Source organism: Streptopelia decaocto (assembly GCF_964273445.1).
Source record: "Streptopelia decaocto genome assembly, chromosome: 1".
Lineage (NCBI taxonomy): Eukaryota > Metazoa > Chordata > Aves > Columbiformes > Columbidae > Streptopelia > Streptopelia decaocto.
The window spans coordinates 113,161,011-113,180,197 of NC_138663.1; the positions used below are offsets into that span (position 1 = coordinate 113,161,011).

The following is a 19,187-nucleotide window of genomic DNA, read 5'->3' on the forward strand; positions in this document are numbered from 1 at the left end:
CATCCTCCATATGTGGTGCTTGTTTATTACTTATGAAACTGGAAAATGAGCAGATTTCTTAAGGACGTTACATTTAGCGTATATAATGTCCAGTGTAAATGCCACAGAACAGAGTCTATGGGGAAAAAAGCCAAGTATATGAAATACTTCTACTGAATTTGTGTTACTTTGTTTGTGGTTTGTAAGCAATTCAGAAATTGTGTTTGCATAAATTCTAGGGTTGGAGGTCTTCTGTTAGTTTAGGACTTTCTGTTGAGTTTTTTCCCCCAATCATTTATCCCTCACTGCCCACTTCTCTAAAGATCAAGAAAAAGAATATTTGGATTCAGTAGAGAACAACTCATCCACCTCCTTGTGCTTTGTTTTCTGAAGTGGGCACACAAATTCTTACTTTTCTATTACAGGGATAATTTAGGTACTTTACAGCACATTTTGGGACTGTTAAGTTAACTAACAGTGTCCAAGGATACCCACTTTCACGTACACTAGAGGTGGAAATGCAGAAATGGTAAAGGCTGGAATTTAGCTTGAGGCATGTAAGGAAAAGGAGGAAATATGACACATTTGTGAGTGTTGCTCATTCTCCAATGATTTTAACCAGTCCTGTTCATGGAATTTCAGCCAATTGTACAAAGGAATAAAAGGACAGGCCATTTTGGGTTTTTTGTTTGTTTGTTTTCATTTTGTTTTTTGGTTTTGTGGGTTTTTTTAATGAAGGATGAAGAAGGCCAGCAGAAATACAAAACCCCACCTTTTTTGCCGTTTATTGTTTCTGCACAGTGCATAAATATTAACTTTATGGGTAATAATTGCTTGTTTTGGTTTTTCATGTCTGTTGTTGTTTACCATATTGACACAGGCCTGCTTATCCCTCCAGCTTTCTGTGCTGCAAGGCCCTTAGGCAAGATGCTTAGAGGGTTGAGTTTTGCCACAGACCGATTATTTTTGTGTGGTTCTTCCCCTTGATTGTCCTTTACCTTCCTCCCTGCAGCCAACAAGGATGGAGGTAGATCAAGATGTAGTTTCTGTTGAGCTTGTTGGTGACACTTCCAGATACTGCTCTAGCAAGCAGGGGGTGGTGGGGGGAATGCTTCCACCAATATTCTATTACTGTATTTTTTCCCAAAGAGTGACATGTTTAAACATTTGTGTGCATTTGTATCTATTCTTACAAAGTCCACAGAGAAACTGCAATTTCTTACAAAGAAGCCAATCCTGCAAATACATGAATACTTAGCTTTTTGACTACCTTAAGTGAGAGTTGATTTCTTGCAGATGTAAATGAGAACAAATCCAAATACAATCCAATACAAATCCAAGTCTGCTGAGTTGGTGTTCTAAAGTGTGATTTGTTTATTTTGATACAGCAGATATTTAATTTCTATTTAATTACCTCGAGCCATGCATCCTTTAATACTTGAAGTATATGGGAAAACACTTAGCATTTCTCTGATTTGATGAGATATTTTTCTTTCTTGCCTGCTATGACTTTGCAATACAAACTTCCTTTAGATACGTAAAGATTTATTGCTGCACTTAGTCTTTCTTATTACAGCTATCTGATGCTCTTTTCTCTTGACCTTTTGCACTACCTTCTTTAAAGAGCTCCCCAGAAGGCTCTGACAGAAAATGGACGTATTTAAATGTGCCTGAAACAGACGGTGATACTGTGAGTTCTCCTGAAACTTCTGCTTAGCTTACTTTTAAGGTTTCTCTCTCTTTTGTTCGTTTTTGTTGAAGGCTGTACCTGTGTGTCTCACAAGGTTTCTTACATGTTAAGGTTTGGATGGTTATATATGTTTTTGAGTGATCTTGCTCAATGACTCAAAAGAAAATCTGCACCAGATTTCTCGAATGCCTTTGGTTCTGGCAGTGTGCACAATGCTCTGGTTTTCTTTCAAAACTATTTAGTTCTTTCCTAATTGTTATCTTTTGGAAGAGGAAATCCTCCCAGCAATATTGTGCATGGTATAAGTGTAAAAAAGGATTTGAGGAGTGATGTATTACATTGCAGTGGAAAATTTTGTGGGATTATTGCTAAACATTTTTGGCTTCAGGAAAATTTCAGAAATGGTGGGTAGTAAATTTTGCTCATTCTTTTAGAATTGCTAATGAGAGATGGGTGTCACTTTAAACAAACATGGATTTATACAGTCTCCATTATGGGAAACATCCTTATAACTTTTTCTAATGGTTCTGTCAGCAGCTGTTTTATGAAACTCAGGAAAAATTAGGTGCACAGCTGGGACAGAGAGGTGATTTTTTTTTTTTTTAATATATTTTTTAAATATTTTTTTTTTTTTTCTGCTTGGAACTTACATGAGCTTACAATTTATGTAGCCTGTCTGCTTTTCAGTTCATGCATGAATTAACTGGTGGTAATTTAGATTTGTCATGTTTATAAACAGGTTTGAGTCCTGCATGGAAAAACATCAACTGTCTAGACATTTAAGCTATTATTAATTATAGTTCTTATTCCCTTTTGCATAAAATGGTGGTATTTCTGGTTTATGGTATATCTGTTTTCCTAGCAAGTCCTAAGAAGTGTGACAGTATCGCAAAGCTGTGGCTGTATGAAAAAAAACAGATTCTGAAAAAGAGTGATTTGTTGAAGCCTCTAAGTCCCTTTTCTCTCCCCCTCCAGACTAGCATCAACAGTATGCTGAGTGTATATAGTGAAACTGGTGACTATGGCAACGTGAAGGTCAGTGGTGAAATACTTCTCAACATCAACTACAGCTACAAAACAGGTGCCCTCAACATCCTGGTGAAAAGTTGCAGAAACCTGGCTGTTGCAGATGAGAAGAAGCACAGGACCGATCCGTAAGCACAAAGAATTTCCTTAAACTCTGCTGGGGGTGTCCTCTACCACATCATGTCCTGTAGCCTGGGGCTGTGATGTGAGCCTGAGAACTCATAGGATGCAGCTGCTACAAGCCAGCAGTTTGATGATAGTTGGGTTTGGATTCCCTGTGGAAAATGCAATTTCAATATGTTTTTTAAGGCAATGTGTGCATGTCCTGGGATTACTTAGTTTACTTATCGATCTGTTTGATAGTAAAAGTCCAAAAAAATGAAGGAATAGGGAGGTTGTATTGATTTCTTAATTCTGGAATTAAAAATAAATTATATGAGAGGAGTAATGTTTTGTAGGGAGGGAGGGATAGAGAACTTTGGTTCACGCATCCATAGATTCACTGTGTAAGGACCATGTTTTCTGAACTTCCCAGTATAGTTTTCAGTATAATATGTAAATTCTCTCATCAGGAAGTAATAATTCATGTCTCTAATAATGTGTAATTCTATCATATGTAAAGTACGAAGTTTTTCATTCTCTTGTATTTTCAGCGTATGTGCTGTCACATGTAACCAGTCAGTTTCACAAAAGCGAAAGTGTTAGGAAAGCTTTCTGCATTTCTGAAAATGAGTAAATTAATTTAGCTCTGCCTTTTGTTATCCTGACCCTGTCTGACTAACACTGATATGTTTGTAGATAACAACCATGCCTTTCCATTTTTCACACGTTCTCTGTTACACATGTACATTGTTTAGACTGTAAAAAATTAATTTCCTCGTATGGGTTGCTGATGCAGCAATGTCAGGTCCTCACTCAAACTGGTCATTTTTATTCCTTGCTAATAATTTACTGCTTGGTCTTCAGATATGTCAAAGCATACCTTCTGCCTGATAAGTCACGCCAAAGTAAACGCAAGACCAAAATTAAGAGTAACAGCACCAATCCAGAATTTAATGAAACGCTGAAGGTGAGAACACTGTCTCTCTCTCAGGCTGTAATGAATGTTCTGCTTGTGCTCACAGGTGTTTGCTATATGTGTTCCAGTGTGGGGATTAGAATTTGTAAGGGATGCCTCAAAGGGAAGGTATTGAACCAAAAGCATCTAGTAATTATGTGAGTTGTAATTTCTGGCCTTTAGCATTGAGGAAGTGTTTTTGTTTGGTTCTCCCTTTTACAGATAGAGCTTCTATTAGTTTTTATAGATCTTTTTCAAAATTGTTGATGTTTCCATGTGATCTGATCTCAGAGATGTTAAAAGCACCTTGAAGATTTTATATACCCTAAGTTAGCAACTAATGCTGAATTAGACCTAGTTTGAAACTTCCAGTCTAACTGATTTCAAAGAGAAAATAAACTTTTGCAGCAAGATCTGAATTTCTCTGGAGATTTTCATTTATTTTTGAAGTAGAACTGACTTTGATAATAAAATGCCAGCAACAGCTTCACTCCCTGCCTTCCTAAAAAAAAGCTGTGGAAAAGTTCATTTTCTGTTGCAAAAGACAACGACAGATTACTCCCTCGAGGACTGGTGGAGCACAGCGCCCAGGCTCTTTCCTTCTTTGCCTTTTACCCACGTCTGCTGCAGAGGCTGAACTATTTTGAGCTCCTCACGAGCTGCTTATTCACCTCCTTGGCTCTGTGGTGCAGCTGGGAATGGCAGAGCTTCTGTCCAGTTCGCTGCTTGTCTGGCACCTGGACCACAAAGCTCTTGGTGCTTCTCCATCTTGTCGATTGACAAGAGTTACCCCAGCTGGCTGTCATGAGGCCAGAAACTCTTTAGTTTCTCCGGATTTTTTTTTTCTTTTTTGGTAACTTTGGTGATGTTTTAAAATAAACTTGTTATAATAGAGGCTAATTGATGTTCCCTGGCCAGTACACTTGGCTTACCCTGACTACAAAACCGTTTTGCAGACTTATACTCACTTGGCCTAGCCAGACTGCCTGCCAAGGCAAAGTCTCTTGTATAGCCTCATTTCTAAATGGTTTTTAGTAAAGTTAAGACTTACCTGAACTGGAAACAAAGGTGCTAGACTCAATTTAGCAAGGAACATAGTTAGTACTGGACATGTCTGCTAGTAGGGAACTTGGTGAACATAGGACCTAGCAGCTTGTTAAAAATGCCAACTGTAACAATGTGGGCTTATTTGTATTGTGGTTAAGTGAGCAAGAGCTACATCTGTTCATCCAAGCTGTAACTACTGTTAAAACAAACAAACAAACAAAATTATACCTGTGCAATTCTTCCCTTTGACTTTTATTTCATTGTTGCTAAATGTGACATCTCTCACAGTGGTACTGCTGGCATCTAGGATTAAGCATTGTAGACATATCTATACATGAATAACGTACTTGTGTGACTTTGCCAACTGACTTGACTGTTTCAGTTTTTGGAGAATATGTCTCCATGTCTAGACATTGTTCCTGATGCAAAAAATGAAGACATCTGGGTCTCTTCAGCTAACACTAGGAGAAGAGTGAATTTCGGGGAATTAATGGGCCTTTTGCTAAAAGTAGAGTGTCCAGAGATAGAATTCCAGATGTTTATAATTTTCTGTGTATTTGCTAGAATATTATGTTTCTTCAGAGGAGTTTTTTAATAGCTTTCACAACCATCAATGGTTACTAAGACTGATACGCTTGGTGCATGCTCTGCAGATGCAGTTTTACTTGTTTTCAGAACAATTTTTCATAAGTTACAAAAGACACAGTTGAAAATGAGAGGAGACAATTTCCATAAAGTAGTGTAAAGGCAGACTCTCTTTAGGGGTGAAAGAGCCAGTGGGGTTTCTTCTTATGAACTGAACTTTGATGTTGATCTTTGTCTTTTACACAAACTTATAAGAAATTTACAGGATCATCATTTTAATAATCACAAATTGCTTTATAGTCATATATACCCAGTAAATAATACAGAAAATACACAATCATGATAGTAATATGAATTACCATTGGATATATACTGCAAAGAAAAGAGTTAGGTTTAACATTAACATTATGAGCTTTCTGGCTAGATCAATCTTGTTTGCAAAGGAAACAAATCTGTTTTATGCTTCTTTTGTTAGCTGCCGTGGGATTCCTGATATTGAGCTAGAGTTGTAAGTGTCTTTGTGGAAACTATTATTTCTGCTTATTCTGAGAGTTTTCTTTTTCTCTTTTTCTGTTGGTAGTATGTCATCAGCCACACACAGCTAGAAACCAGGACCCTGCAGCTTTCTGTCTGGCACTATGACAGATTTGGACACAACAGCTTCCTTGGGGAGGTGGAAATTCCGTTTGATTCCTGGAACTTCGAAAGTCAGGGTGATGAGTGGTTTGTGCTCCAGCCCAAGGTAAGGGTTTCCAGGGGCCAGTGAAGGTGCTCTGAAACAAATTTAGCAAGGTTTAGTTATTTTTCCTTTGGAACATGTTTGTTTAACAGTGTCTCTGAGTGTTTAATGGTAATAAAATAATACCTTTGTTCTTTATTCAATCAAAACATACTGTTTTTCAAGTCTTCATGAAACATTACATGTGATTGGCTACTTAAAAATCAACAAAAATACCCTCACTTTTAAATAAACTATAAATTCATCTTGTAGTAAACTGCAGTGTAGAAATGACCTAGTAAACAAATTGATTTTTTTTAAAAGTAGTACATAAACCAAAGGATTGTGCTACTACTTCCCCCTATCCAACCCTTAACAGTTTATTAAAATAAAAAGATTTTCTTTGTTTCAGTTCAAAGTGTTCTACACCTTTCAGCTGTGACAAAATAACTTCTTAATCTCTTACTCACCTTAACTAGGAAGGTGCAAGATAAGGCTTCTCAGCAGGCAAGTCACTTGGTCTGTGAAACAGGCCTTGCATTATACTTGGCTAAGGACAGAATGACTTCTCTCTCTAGGGCACCCCCTGCTTTGGCAAAGGTGTTTATTTTTGGAAGAGATTCAAAGAGCTATTGTGAGCTAGAGGATTAAAGGCTTCAGCATTGCTTGCTCCTGCAGAAGCCAGAATCCCCAGAAATTCCAGAAGTTTAAATTGCCGTTTCAGAAAGAGTATTTTTCCAAGGTTGTACTGCAAGTGGTGTGGAGATAGACTCAGGTGACTTGTTTGCTCTGTGTTCATTATGTTCCAGGAAATAGTGTTATATTTGGAGTTTCAGGAGACTGTGTTTGATTTGTGCCTTTCTCTCAGGTGGGAGAGGGATCTGATTGCTATATAATTGATTTCAGAGTATAACCCTTTGTGGGGCTTACATCTAAACTGTCACAAATTTATACTTTATTAAGATAATTTGCCAGAAGCTACATAAGGAAACTGGTCTCTTCTTTGAACACTTACACACCTCACACTTTAAAAGTGGCAAGGAAAATCATTCCCAGTTTCCTAGTTCAGCTTTGCTAACAAGGGTGACCACTAGCTCTTCCTTGATGGTCCAGACAAGGTGAGACCAGGACGAAAACGTGGCTAATGATGGCAAACATGTTTCAGTCAGCACCGTGGCCAGGCCAGGATTATACCTGCCTCCTTACAAGCTTGCTTCATCTAAGTTACTTCCATTGGGTCTGCTTTTGAAGTAGAATAGATATCTACTACGTCTCTTTCGTAGATCTGGCTGGTGTCAAAGGCTGCTCTTATTTATACTCACAAGTTTACAAAAATAAGATACACATCTAGTATTTGTTTTGCTTGCAGTTTGTATGCAATGTTGGTCAGAAATTGCGCTTCTTATAGTGCAGTAGTCTCCTTGTCATCTCATGTCAATCTTTGGGGGTTTGTGTATGGGTGGTTTCTTTTAATCCTAATGGGGAAAACCAAAACAAAACCAAAACAGTCATGAATCTGTCCTGCTCAGGAAAAAAGTAATGAGGTGCTATGCATTTCACCTATTCCAGCTGGAAGGTGTTTTCTGATTACTTCCAAACCCATTAAATGGATTTTTACATGAGTTCTTTTTTACCAAAGAAAGCAAACACAGAGTTGGTCTTGTCTGCCTTCTAAGTTGTTATAAATAGTATTTCTAAACTTAAAATGCTGCTAAGATTTTTGATCAGTAAATATAATATTTTTTAATATCAATTATTGCATTTTGCATTTTTAAAAAGCACAGGTTAATATACATGCAAGTCACATGCTGTTCTCCCATACGAACTGCCTGACAAAGACAGGAATGGCAGTGAAACATTTCCTGGGCTTTATTACAGTGCTTTATTACAGTGCTTTATTTGTTCTATCATGAATCATTTAGCTGCTTTAGTGAAAAGGTTGGAGACTTTAAGACATTTTTATTCTATGAGCATAGAATGTCTGTTTTCAAGAGGAGTGTGGTTAGATCAGAAAAGTAAGATAAAATAGTTCTGTGGTTAAAAAGGAGGCAGAGTCTAGAGCCCTGTTCTATGTGGGTTTTGGGGGTTAGGCTGACAAATTGCTCCTGACCTAAGAACTTATACCATCACTTGCTTACCAGTAGAACAGAAAAAATAATCCTTGCTGTCTTTATGGGAAACTTGATCCTAAACTTGCATAGTTCAGACCATAAGTGAGCTGCCTGACTGGCAAGATTTAGAAGTTGTACAAATTATTCCACAGCTGTTTGCTACAGGTTATCTTTTGTCATCTGTTGTAGCAACTGGCATCAAACAGTGGTGGAGACAGGATCGTTTTAGTCCGAGTCAGTGCCGGAATGCCCGAGTTGCTGTGAAAGTGCTTCAAAGTCACAAAAGTGCCATGTTGTTTTCACTAAAATCGCTTTGTACCCTGTCCCCATCCTTGTGCAGAGACTCAGCTCCAGTAAGCACAGTCAGTGCCTTAGCCTGGGGTCTGTGATAGGAAGGCAGTGCTGACTCTGTTCATGTCTCTGTATGTATTTCTGGTGGGGCTTTTTTTTATGTTTGCTCTTGATAATAGAATTCTGACCTCCCTGGCTTGTTAGGAAACAAGCTGAATGCATTGCAGATAAATGCTCTCACAGATCAGGCATTTGTCTATAAGCAGTTCTTTAAAGACTTCTGTGGTACCTCGGTGTGTGTCTCTCAGCACTCAGGGGTCCTTTCTTCTTTATACACGTGCTTTGTCCCTGTTGAGAGATGAGGAAGATTTGTTGATTTGTACCCAAACCTGAGCACTGACGCATGTGCAGAAATGGAAGCATCTGCATAGTCCCACCTCCATTACTGGGTATCGCTGAGCAAGGTCACCATCTGCCTGAGTTTTTCATAGACCTGATCTCTAATGTAAATGTGCAAGGCTTCTTTTTTCACTGCAGTTTGTTTTTCTAGAGGTCAGTCTGAACTGGCGTAACATGTTCTCTCTGTGTTGCATCTATTGTTCTAAAATGTAGTTTCCAACTTCTTGCTATGCAAATGGAAGTTCAGTACATGTCAGTGAAGGCCTAATGTTCTTTTAACAAGGATGCTCTGAAAAGCACTGAACTCATGATATCTGGGCAAGATTCAAATGTTTGTAAGACAGAAAGATGCAGAAATAGTAGTTGTATAGAAATGGAAAAGGATGCTGAGAACAGCACTTTTCAAGAAGCTTTTCTATTTCAGAGCTGGACTCTGCTCTCTTCCCTTGCCTTGGTTCCCCACACCTCCATTCCAATAATGACTCAGGAGTGACTCCTCTAAAATACATGGAACCAATTATGGTTTAAAATTCTGATTAGGGGAAATAAGAGCTGAATGTCAACTTAAATTAGCTACAGTTTATATGTGCAGAAATAAGATTGAGGGTTTTTTTTCTGTTTGTTTGCTTCACTTATTCGTGGTAGGTATCTCTTCTGCATGTTCACTGAACAGTGTCTGATGCTGTGTGGCTTTATTCTTCTGAGAGCTTACACTCCCTACCTCATAAAATTTTCTAAAATGTGATTGCATTCAATCTGGAATGTGTATTTATCTAAAAATGGGCTGGTATATGTTTAAGAAGTGTTTCAAACACTATATTGGTACAACAGAATTAAAATCAAATTGAGAACATGAATGATTAAACTTAGCTGTATTTCTGTTTGTTTTTTTTCTTTTCAGGTGGAGGTAGTGACAGACATTGGTCTTCAATATAAAGGAGAACTGACAGTTGTTTTACGTTACATTCCCCCAGACAGAAACCTAATGCTTCCTCTAGGGCAGTTTCAAGGTAAAGCAAACATTAATGGCAGCATATGATAACACCCCTTCGAGTAGTAAAAATCCTCACCTAGGGTGAAGTAAAGGTATTTGTGAAGATTGAAATCATACTTAAATATAGTAGTTGTCTTTATCTGTGGGAATTTTGAACCATGAATATATTTTTCCTGCTCCATCCTCTTCACTTAAATTGAATTCAAGGAGAAAGAAGGGAACAGGAGTGTGCAGTCAAATACTGATGTATGGCTGTGACCTAATTAAAAAAATTCAGACATTAGGTAACATGATTGAGGACAGCCACATAGAAATAAATTGTCTGCATCATAGTCTGTAGGTTCTTTGTTCAGCTAGTTATACACAGTGTATAGCTGATAAAAGTAACAGACTTCACTTAGTTTTTCATGCTGGATTATCCTTAAGATTACCTATCTTCTCGTTTTCAGTCTTTTTTCACACTGCTTTACCTCTGCTCAGTTTTACTGTATTATTACTGTAATTCAGTCCTGCAAAATATTATTTGAATTTTTTAGGGCAAGCCATTATTTTCATCAACAGTGAACAGGAGGAAATAGTTACTAACTCTTTGCATTATATTAGCATGAGGAACAGCAATCATCTGAAATTAATGCAATCACTGAGTAGCACTCAAGTGTACCAGACGACAGGTATATCACTGTCTTAGTGATAGTATTGCTTGCTAGCATTAAGATTTGATAGATGTATCAGACATTTTCTTTTTCTTTCTCTTTTTTTTTTTTTTTTTTTTTTTTTGGCAGATAACTCTCCCTCTGCTAGCAGGAATTCCAAGATTTTCTCTTAAAAGCTAATTGTTAGCTGAAAAGTCCAGATATACGCCATCTGATTTTTTTTTTTTTTTTTTTAATTAGTACATTTTAACATCACTCCTGATTTTTTTTCTGATGTTTTCAGCCCACATCAGTGTGTACAATCCCTGCTGATAAGCCTCTCGGAATCTGCAGAAGCAGCAAGTACCCATGTCTTCATGCTGCTGTTCAAAACCAGCAGCGTGTCAGTGAGCACCGTGTCCTTTGTCACGGTCTCCAAGGAGCACTGTGTCTTCAAACATGGAATTCAAGTGGCGTACTTCTGCGTTTTAAGCTTTGCCTTTATACCTTGCTTGTGGTGTGAGGCTGCCTTAACATCAGTGGTAGAAGTGGATTCTGAAAAAGCATAGGACTTAGAGGATGTGCAGCCCTTTGTGTTCAGCACAGTAACCCACAAATACTTACATTTAGATGGCACTTCAGATAGGGCGCTCTGTTGTGTCTAGTAAGGACTAGCTATTTACATGGTCAAGCTCTTTGTCAAATATGGAGTTATTTTTCTGTCCCTGCCTTCTTAGTTTCTCTACCCATAGATAATTAGAATATCCTCCTAAGGAATACTTTAATGCCATTGCAGTAAATTATTAAAAAAAAAAAAATCTAGCTAAGACAATTTACATTTCCAAATCAGTCTAGCAGTGTGTATATAATTTCTGATTATGATGTTGCGACTCTTTTCTACGTATAGGAAAGAAGAGCTTTAAAAAAGGAAAAAAGGGGGAGTCCCACATGCCATGTGGAGGTATATTAGAAGTCCTCATCAAAGAAGCAAAGAATTTAACAGCAGTGAAATCAGGAGGCACATCTGACACTTTCGTGAAAGGGTCTGTGTTTTGTTTTTTTCTCCCCATTTTTTTATGGCTTTGCTGTATCATGTTTTGGCTGACCCTTTTTATTTTTCAGTATATCTGTATATATATGTATGGAGTGTCAGTCCTGAAAAGCGACTAGCACCTTGAAGTGGTATGCTGAAGGGAAGGGTGCTACAGAATAAGGGCAGAGAGGTACAACTTGTCCCAGTGGTTAAATTCAATCATATATAAACACCAGTCAGTCAAATGGTATGGAACCATTCATACAGAAGTGTCCACTGTGCTAATGTGCACACTGCTATAGAATATAACATTTAGTAAAAGAAAACATTTCCACTGAGTCGACAGAGAGGGGCAGGTGAATATTCATCACTCCTGGAGGCAAGAAGTTGTAAATTAGAGCCCTCACACTAGAGATTATACCATTTACATTTTCAGGAAATTGAAATAGTATGTAATTTTTACTAAGAGGAATAGCCAGGCTATGTCCTGAGTAAGAAACTTGTTTCAGAAAGATACAAGTCTGTTTGGATTCCTTGTAAAACTGCAAATAACACCTATAAAAGCAGGCATGCTCGATGAGGCTCTTTCTAATAGAGGTCACCTGAAACATATAGAAAGAGAATATTCATTATCTGTGTGAAGAAATTCTGGTTTGATTCAAGTAAATATGCTAAATGAGAAAAAACTTTTCTCTCTTACACTATAAACAGTTTTGGGTTTTTTTCTAGTGCTTAACTGGGAAAGTTCTTTGGCATGCGGTATAGTGTCAAGGAACACATTTAAACCCTGAGGGTTCCCAGGCAGCCTATCCCTGGCTTCAAACATAGTGTCTTAACTCTAATTCTGTCTCGTTGTCAACATTCAATATTCTTTGACAGAAGATGTTTAAAAATTCTGCTCTGATGACTTTCAGGTTGGATTTTAAAGATGCTTCATTTTGAAAAATTTAAGGTCTGTGTCACTTGTATGCATGTGCGTACATAAAAATATATGTAGTATGACATATATGCATGTTTTTATTAGATAAGCAGCATTTTGTGTTGGACATTCAAAAGCCAAACTAGATAGAAAATGTTACATATAGGATATACTTGCCTTTCAATAAAATTAATATAATCCTGCATGCCTCATTACATTGTTTTTTTTTCATAAATGTAAGTTATCCATCTGAAATATTACATTTAAGAAATAATGGATAGCTTAAAGACTTTGCCAGTTTTTGCTCTCAGTGCTAGCATTCAGAGTTGCTGATTTTTAAATACGCTGTAGTTAATTTCTAACAGTTTGAGTGCTGTTACTAAATGGTGACTATCCTGCCCTTAATTCCCTGGTGGAGCTGAGAATTTATCTTGATCTTGTAGTGTGCTTCAAACTATCACTCAGCTCATACACTTCATGAAGAATTTTGAACTATTCTTTCCATGTATTTATTCTCCCATGCCATCTCTCTTTGCCTGGTATATGTGAAGGCATTTTCTTTTACTGAATAGACTGATCCCACTACAATGTGTTCTTACCTGGAGCTTGCAACAGGCTTCAAGGAGAAAATGTTGCCAAAGCCTTTTCACATTAGCAGTAGCAATGTGTGGCAAATAAGTCTCTGGACTCTCTTTAGTTAGTGGTGTTTGCTGTTGCTGACATGGATTATTCAGTACAGTGAACGGGAGTCTTGTTTTCCTTGAACTATTTCTCTGTTATGTGTCATCGCCAAATGCATAATGAAGTTGCCACAAACAAGTTGAGGTGCTGCAGCATTCTGATCTGCACTGTTAGCTTCAGACTAGCTTGGGATGATAAGTTGACATAACAGCCCTTATTAGCCCCCTGCAGTAAACAAGCTCTTGCTAGTTGTCAAGTAAAAACTTGCAGCGGAATCCTGATCCAGCTCTAGTGATTCATTACTATAGTACATGTTACCCTTTAGTATTTATATGCAACCACACAGTCATTTCATTAGCTTTGCTGAAGGAGCTGAAGGTACAGACTATGAAAATTTGTACAGGCCTCTGATTTTCAGCTAACATATTAAGTTCTCTTAGTTTCACTAAAGAAATTCACCACTAAAAGTGTTTCTGCACTCAGTAGGGTGTTAGGGAATTCAAAGTACTGGTGCTAAACTGCTGAAATTCCTTCCTTATCCAGCATTTCTACTTCTTTCTGGAGGACTTTCTGCCCTGCTGTGAGACAGAGACTGGACTGGGTGACTCCAGAGGCCTCTTCTGGCCAACAATTTTATGATCCTGTCTATATTTTGTCTCACTGAAGTAAAAAGTTTGTGGTTAAGAGCCAAGGAATGGGGCAAGGAGACCTAATTTGTTTTTGCTGGTGATAACTGACACTATAGCTGTAAGACCACAAATGCTAAATATGCAGTTCAGGTATACGCTCAATTTAATAACAGCGGGGAGTAGAGTCCTGATCTCATTTGGGTCTCTACATGTTTGTAATTCTTTATGACTATTGTGACATCCTGTCTACATATTGAATTTTCCTTTTTTTTCCTCTCTCCTAGATACCTTCTTCCAGATGACAGCAAAGCTACAAAACACAAAACTCCCATAATAAAAAAGAGCGTGAACCCCCAGTGGAATCATACCTTTGCATTCAGTGGCCTGAATTCAAGGGATATACGTAACGTCTGCCTAGAACTAACTGTGTGGGACAAGGAGTCACTCTCCAGTAACATTTTTTTGGGAGGGGTCCGTTTGAGCACTGGAAATGGTAAGATCCCACCTGACTGGTGATTGCATTTCTTATTCTGCTCTTCTTCTCCATCCTACATGATTCATGTGTACGAGGGACAGAAATGCTACTGAATGTATGGAAAGTATATGGAAACTTGGGGAAACTGAAAAGGGAGAGAAGGCAACAGGTAATCTGTAGATGTTTTAGTTCTTTACTTACTTACTCTTGAGTAAGACCCAAAACTTTTGGGCCCAGTTGTACTTCTGTACAGGCTAGAAGAATGGGGAATACCTTGAAAGTGTTTCTTAACACCCCAGTGAGGAGGAGGAGACTGCTTTGGTCCAGCAACAGCCTTTCTGCTGATTATGGTGTGATCTGGAAGCAGTGTGGGTCCATTCCTCCTCTCTTAGGAGAAAGTTCCTTGTGGTGCAGACTGTGGAGGTTTGTGTGCCTCTGCCCACATGCCACAAAGGAGTGTAATGGCAAACTGGTGCTCTCCAGGAGCTACCTGGTGTCAGCATAACTCCCTGTACAGGTGGCAAGGTGGCAGTGTAAATTGCTTGTCATCTTTCTTGTACGCTGTGGGACCGAATGAGCAAGGATATGAAGGAACTACTTACTGATATGCCAAAATGCCTCATGTTTTTGTAATTGACAGGTGTAAGTAATGGCAAGGAGGTTGACTGGATGGACTCGCAAGGGGAAGAGCAGCACCTCTGGCAGAAGATGATTGACAGTCCTGGAGCTCCTGTGGAGGGGATATTAATGCTGAGATCCAGCATGGGAAAACGCAGACTCTGAAAGACTTTAACTCTTGAGGGGTACCAGAGGTGCTCCTGACTTGAGTGGTGTTCAGGCTCTTGTCACTTTGCCCATTTGAAAGTGGGGAAGGGTTGTACTCCTTGCCTTGGATGTTAAGGCTCTGAGTGAGATTTTAATGCATTCTGCACTTTCATGCGCAAGTTTTTAACCCAGGCTTCTTGTATGGGTTATGTTCCTCCTGAAGCCAGTGAGAACTTGACCTTGCACAGAGATCGGACTGGTATTCCCTGTCCCTTCTGGTGACCGGTGCTCTGCTGGTGAGCACCTCTACCTGTGGCAGGCATGGAGTGAGCACATTCTGCAGTTAGTCATTTAGTGAGTAATGCCCTGTTTACGTGTCTCCTTCTGGGTCAAAGATGGCGTGGAACGCAGCAGTGATACAGTACAAGCAGATTCACAGTGAGTCTGTGCTTTGGTATGTGAAAGATAAAAAGCCATAATGTTATGATGGATAACAAACATAATTTCTTTATCACGTTTGCTTGTTGGGCTGTGCAGTGTGCAGGAGAGCAGGCTTGGGACCAACCAGCCCAAGGAAGACCAGTGTGTTGTGTTGCACACTGGAAATAGGCAGCAGGTGAGCTGGTACACAACACTGGTGTTCTGGCATGCTCTGGGTTGTTCTAACGCACTGTATAAAAGGCAGACTTGGTCAACGTAATCAAAGAACCTCTGATGAAAATAAATCATAACAAATTCCCAAACAGTTTCCACAACTACTTGGTATTACTGTGTTTTTCATTCGATTGACAGCTCTAGCCAACATCTTCTGATGTCATTGAACAGAGGGAATATGTTCACATGCCTGTCCCCATCTGATGAGGTGCTGAGATGAGACACATACTGGGTTTGGACATAGTTAACCAAGACCTCGATTCAACAGATTGTGTGGTAAAGTGACCTGATCGAATCACATGCCAGAATGGTTTGCACAACTGTGGAAGTTTTTTCCGAATGGGCTGGGATCCCATTCAGGCATGCCCACACATGTCAATTGTTAACTAGAGTAGGACTTTTTTCTCCTGTACATACCTCTATGAACTATCAGTGCATTTAATGATAAGGGTGGGGTTTGGCCAGTTTAATCTTTTTAACCATGACAATTGTAAAAGAATAATTTTGCTATGTGGTTTCCTAAAGTGTTTTTACACCTACTTAGATCTCACATCCTTTGAGGACTTATGGAGGTTATATGTGAAAAGTATGACAGAACCCGAGGGAATGTCAGGAAGATGTGCCAGGGGAGGTTTAGGTTGGACATTAGGAAAAGGTTCTTCCCCCAAAGGGTGGTGGAGCACTGGAACAGGCTCCCCAGGGAGGTGTCACGGCCCCAAGCCTGACAGTGTTCAAGAAAAGACTGGACAAGCCCTCAGACACATGGTGTGAACTGTGGGGTTGTACTGTGCAGGGACAGGAGTTGGACTCGATGATCCTTGTGGGTCCCCTCCAACTCAGGACATTTACGTTGTTTCGAATAGTTGTTGAGGGCCAGTCCTACCATAATGAGATGAGATTATAATCTCTTTTCAAGGACAGCACGTCTGCTTGCAAGATTGGATAATAATATAATAGCATGGCATGTGATTGCTCAGGGTACAAGACAAAGATCAGTAAACTGAGTGAATAACATTCCTCTGAATTTTCCAGAATTAGAACATAGCTTCCTATTAGAACAGGTAAATTTGTCTAGAGCTATCCTTATCTCTTTTATTTTTTTCCCCTAAATGTTTTAATTTTGGAAGGAATGTAGTATTAGTACTAAGGAAAGAAATTGAAATATATGGACACATAACCTTTACTTAAATTACTGGAAAAAAAACCAGACTTTCAAATAATGTATTCAAAGTATTCAAAGATTTCTGTGAAGAATGTAGACTGTAGAATCTAATTTGTTTGAGAGTTACAAATGTTGTTCTTCACAATCCAGAAACTGCAAGACATCTAGATTGAACAACAGAATATGAACTGGTAGCTGCAGCTGAAATGTTGATATTTATAGCTCTCCTATGGTACAATTCCATACATGTGTTTAGACCTGAATCCAAAACCTTAAAACAGGGGTGCCAAACCTCATTTTGTAGGAACAGTTACATTTATACAGTGCTAAAACTATATTCTGCCCTTTGAAGGCAACTGTGAGGCTGATGTGGCACCTGGTGAAAATGAGTTTGACACTCCTGCCTTAAAACATAATGTCCTTTCCATTTCTCTCTCTCTTTTATTTTTTTTTTTTAGATATTTTATGCTGGTTTTGGTTTGAGTGGCTTGAAACTGTGGGGAAATTTACAATCAATCAGTGTTTTAAAATCCTAATGTTATTAGATTTTAAAAAATACTTATTTTTGTTAAAAACAGTATCTTCGTTATAACAAAACAAATTGTTTCATTACAATTATTTTCTATTAAAATTCTGATAGGAATTTTAAAAGTCATTGGAGGTATTGCTTGCCCAGTTTGACACCCCCAATTTTCCGAAATTACCAAGTCATCTTTGAAAATAAAGTTGCCTTAGAAAATCTCTGTTTAGGAACCAAAAGTCAGTAGTTGATCAAGAATGTGGACTTCATTTTCCTTCTGTATCTGTTCTTTTTCTTCTGAAGTCCTGCTCAAATGGGGCAGTGAAGCAAGTCTAGTCTAGTTTTAGCTGGCTTTTAATTGTATGCCACAGATGCTGTGAGATGATAAATTAGGGCACAAATATCAAGCACATACATTATATGACATTTTTCTTATCATAAGTCTTTTTTTAAGATTAGGTTGTTTTTTTTTTTTTTTTTTTTTTTTGTATCAGCATGTCCCAAGCTGAAACTTCTGGCACCTAAACTACCTCTCTCTTTAACACAATCAGTCTGAGTTGTCTTTGTTGTTTGTACTGCAAACCTGCTTTTATTTGGGGAATAATAATATTGTATTGATATGGAGACACAAGCTTGATTTTTCGCTTGCTGAAAGTTGATTGAAAAGGTAAAGCTTGTTAAATCTGAAGAAAATGATTCTTCAGAGTAAAATTCCAGGTAGAGTTGTAGAGGAACACAGGCAGTTGAATGAATTGGTTTTGTTTCATTTTGATGGTGAAAATGGGAAAAACAATAGTAACACAAAAAATCCTCCAAAATGGAAACTTTTTTCTCTTGGCAACTTGAAAACCTTAAAATTATTTTGAATGGAACAAAACCTTTTACCTGGAGTACAAGAGTTTGTCTCAGTTTTGCATGGTATTTTTTAACCTACTAAGCATGAACATTTTAGCTAAATGAAGTCTTGCTTTGAAAGGAAGTAGTTTGTGCTTTAATAATTCAACTTCTGCCTGTTTTGGTCCTGTGGTAGAGTTTGTGATGAGTGGACTCATCTGGAAAGTGTCACCCAGCTCATTTGCAGGCTTTAAGTTCTGCCATTTCTGTCCAAAGGACCAAAATTTCACTGTGAGCCTTTACCTGAAATTATAGATGGGGCTATGAACAGATTGTAGGTGTCAACTGCAGTTCAGCCTATGAAAGGAACCATTTCACCTGGGAAGTAATTTCGGCCAAGGCAGGGGTGTTTGCCTTTGATGGGATTTGGAGTACTACAGTGAAATTACCTTGTAGGTTAGCTGTGACAATTCTGCATTATGGTAGCATGTAATAGGTATCACACTCTGCCTCAAATGAGCCACAGAGAGATGATGAGCATCAGATCAACACTAGAGCAATTTTGGAAGCTTTGCTGGTCTATGATGTTATGAGCACATTTGTAGGAAGCGTTTGATTTGTGGGAAATGTCACATTTAATTACATCTCTGATGTCTTTGTTCTCTTCCTTGGCAAAAAATGATTTATGGTTTGGAAAAAGCACAAGATGATTAACTGCAGATGTGATTTCTCATTTCCCAGTTATGTGAATTAATTCCCTATAATTGTGCGTCATCATGTTCTGTGTGCTACCGGGCTGAACAAAAAGCCAGGAATTACACTAAAGCTTTCCTTTTGTATGTATGTTTATGGCATTGAAGGTGCAGGAATGGTTTATTCAAGGCTAATTTTTAGGAGAAAACAGCCAGATTTTTAACATTGATTCATAAACTCCCTGCCCTGAGTAAATAGACATAGCAGAGCTGATGTTTCTACAGTATTTTTCC

The 19,187-nt window shown here is 38.4% G+C and overlaps 1 protein-coding gene across 1 annotated transcript in view; it reads left to right on the plus strand.

Moving 5' to 3' along the window:
* The window catches only part of SYTL5 (synaptotagmin like 5), a gene marked incomplete at its 5' end in the record, with an annotated part of 55,044 nt that extends 39,348 nt beyond the window's left edge, over positions 1-15,696 (plus strand). The window contains 8 exons of the mRNA XM_082052099.1: positions 1,604-1,669; positions 2,645-2,823; positions 3,662-3,764; positions 5,965-6,126; positions 9,805-9,913; positions 11,437-11,572; positions 14,076-14,284; positions 14,907-15,696. Of these exons, the coding sequence (XP_081908225.1) occupies positions 1,604-1,669; positions 2,645-2,823; positions 3,662-3,764; positions 5,965-6,126; positions 9,805-9,913; positions 11,437-11,572; positions 14,076-14,284; positions 14,907-15,049 (1,107 nt within the window). The 3' untranslated portion in view covers positions 15,050-15,696. The remainder of the gene's footprint in view (positions 1-1,603; positions 1,670-2,644; positions 2,824-3,661; positions 3,765-5,964; positions 6,127-9,804; positions 9,914-11,436; positions 11,573-14,075; positions 14,285-14,906) is intronic.
* Positions 15,697-19,187: the final 3,491 nt, after the last annotated feature.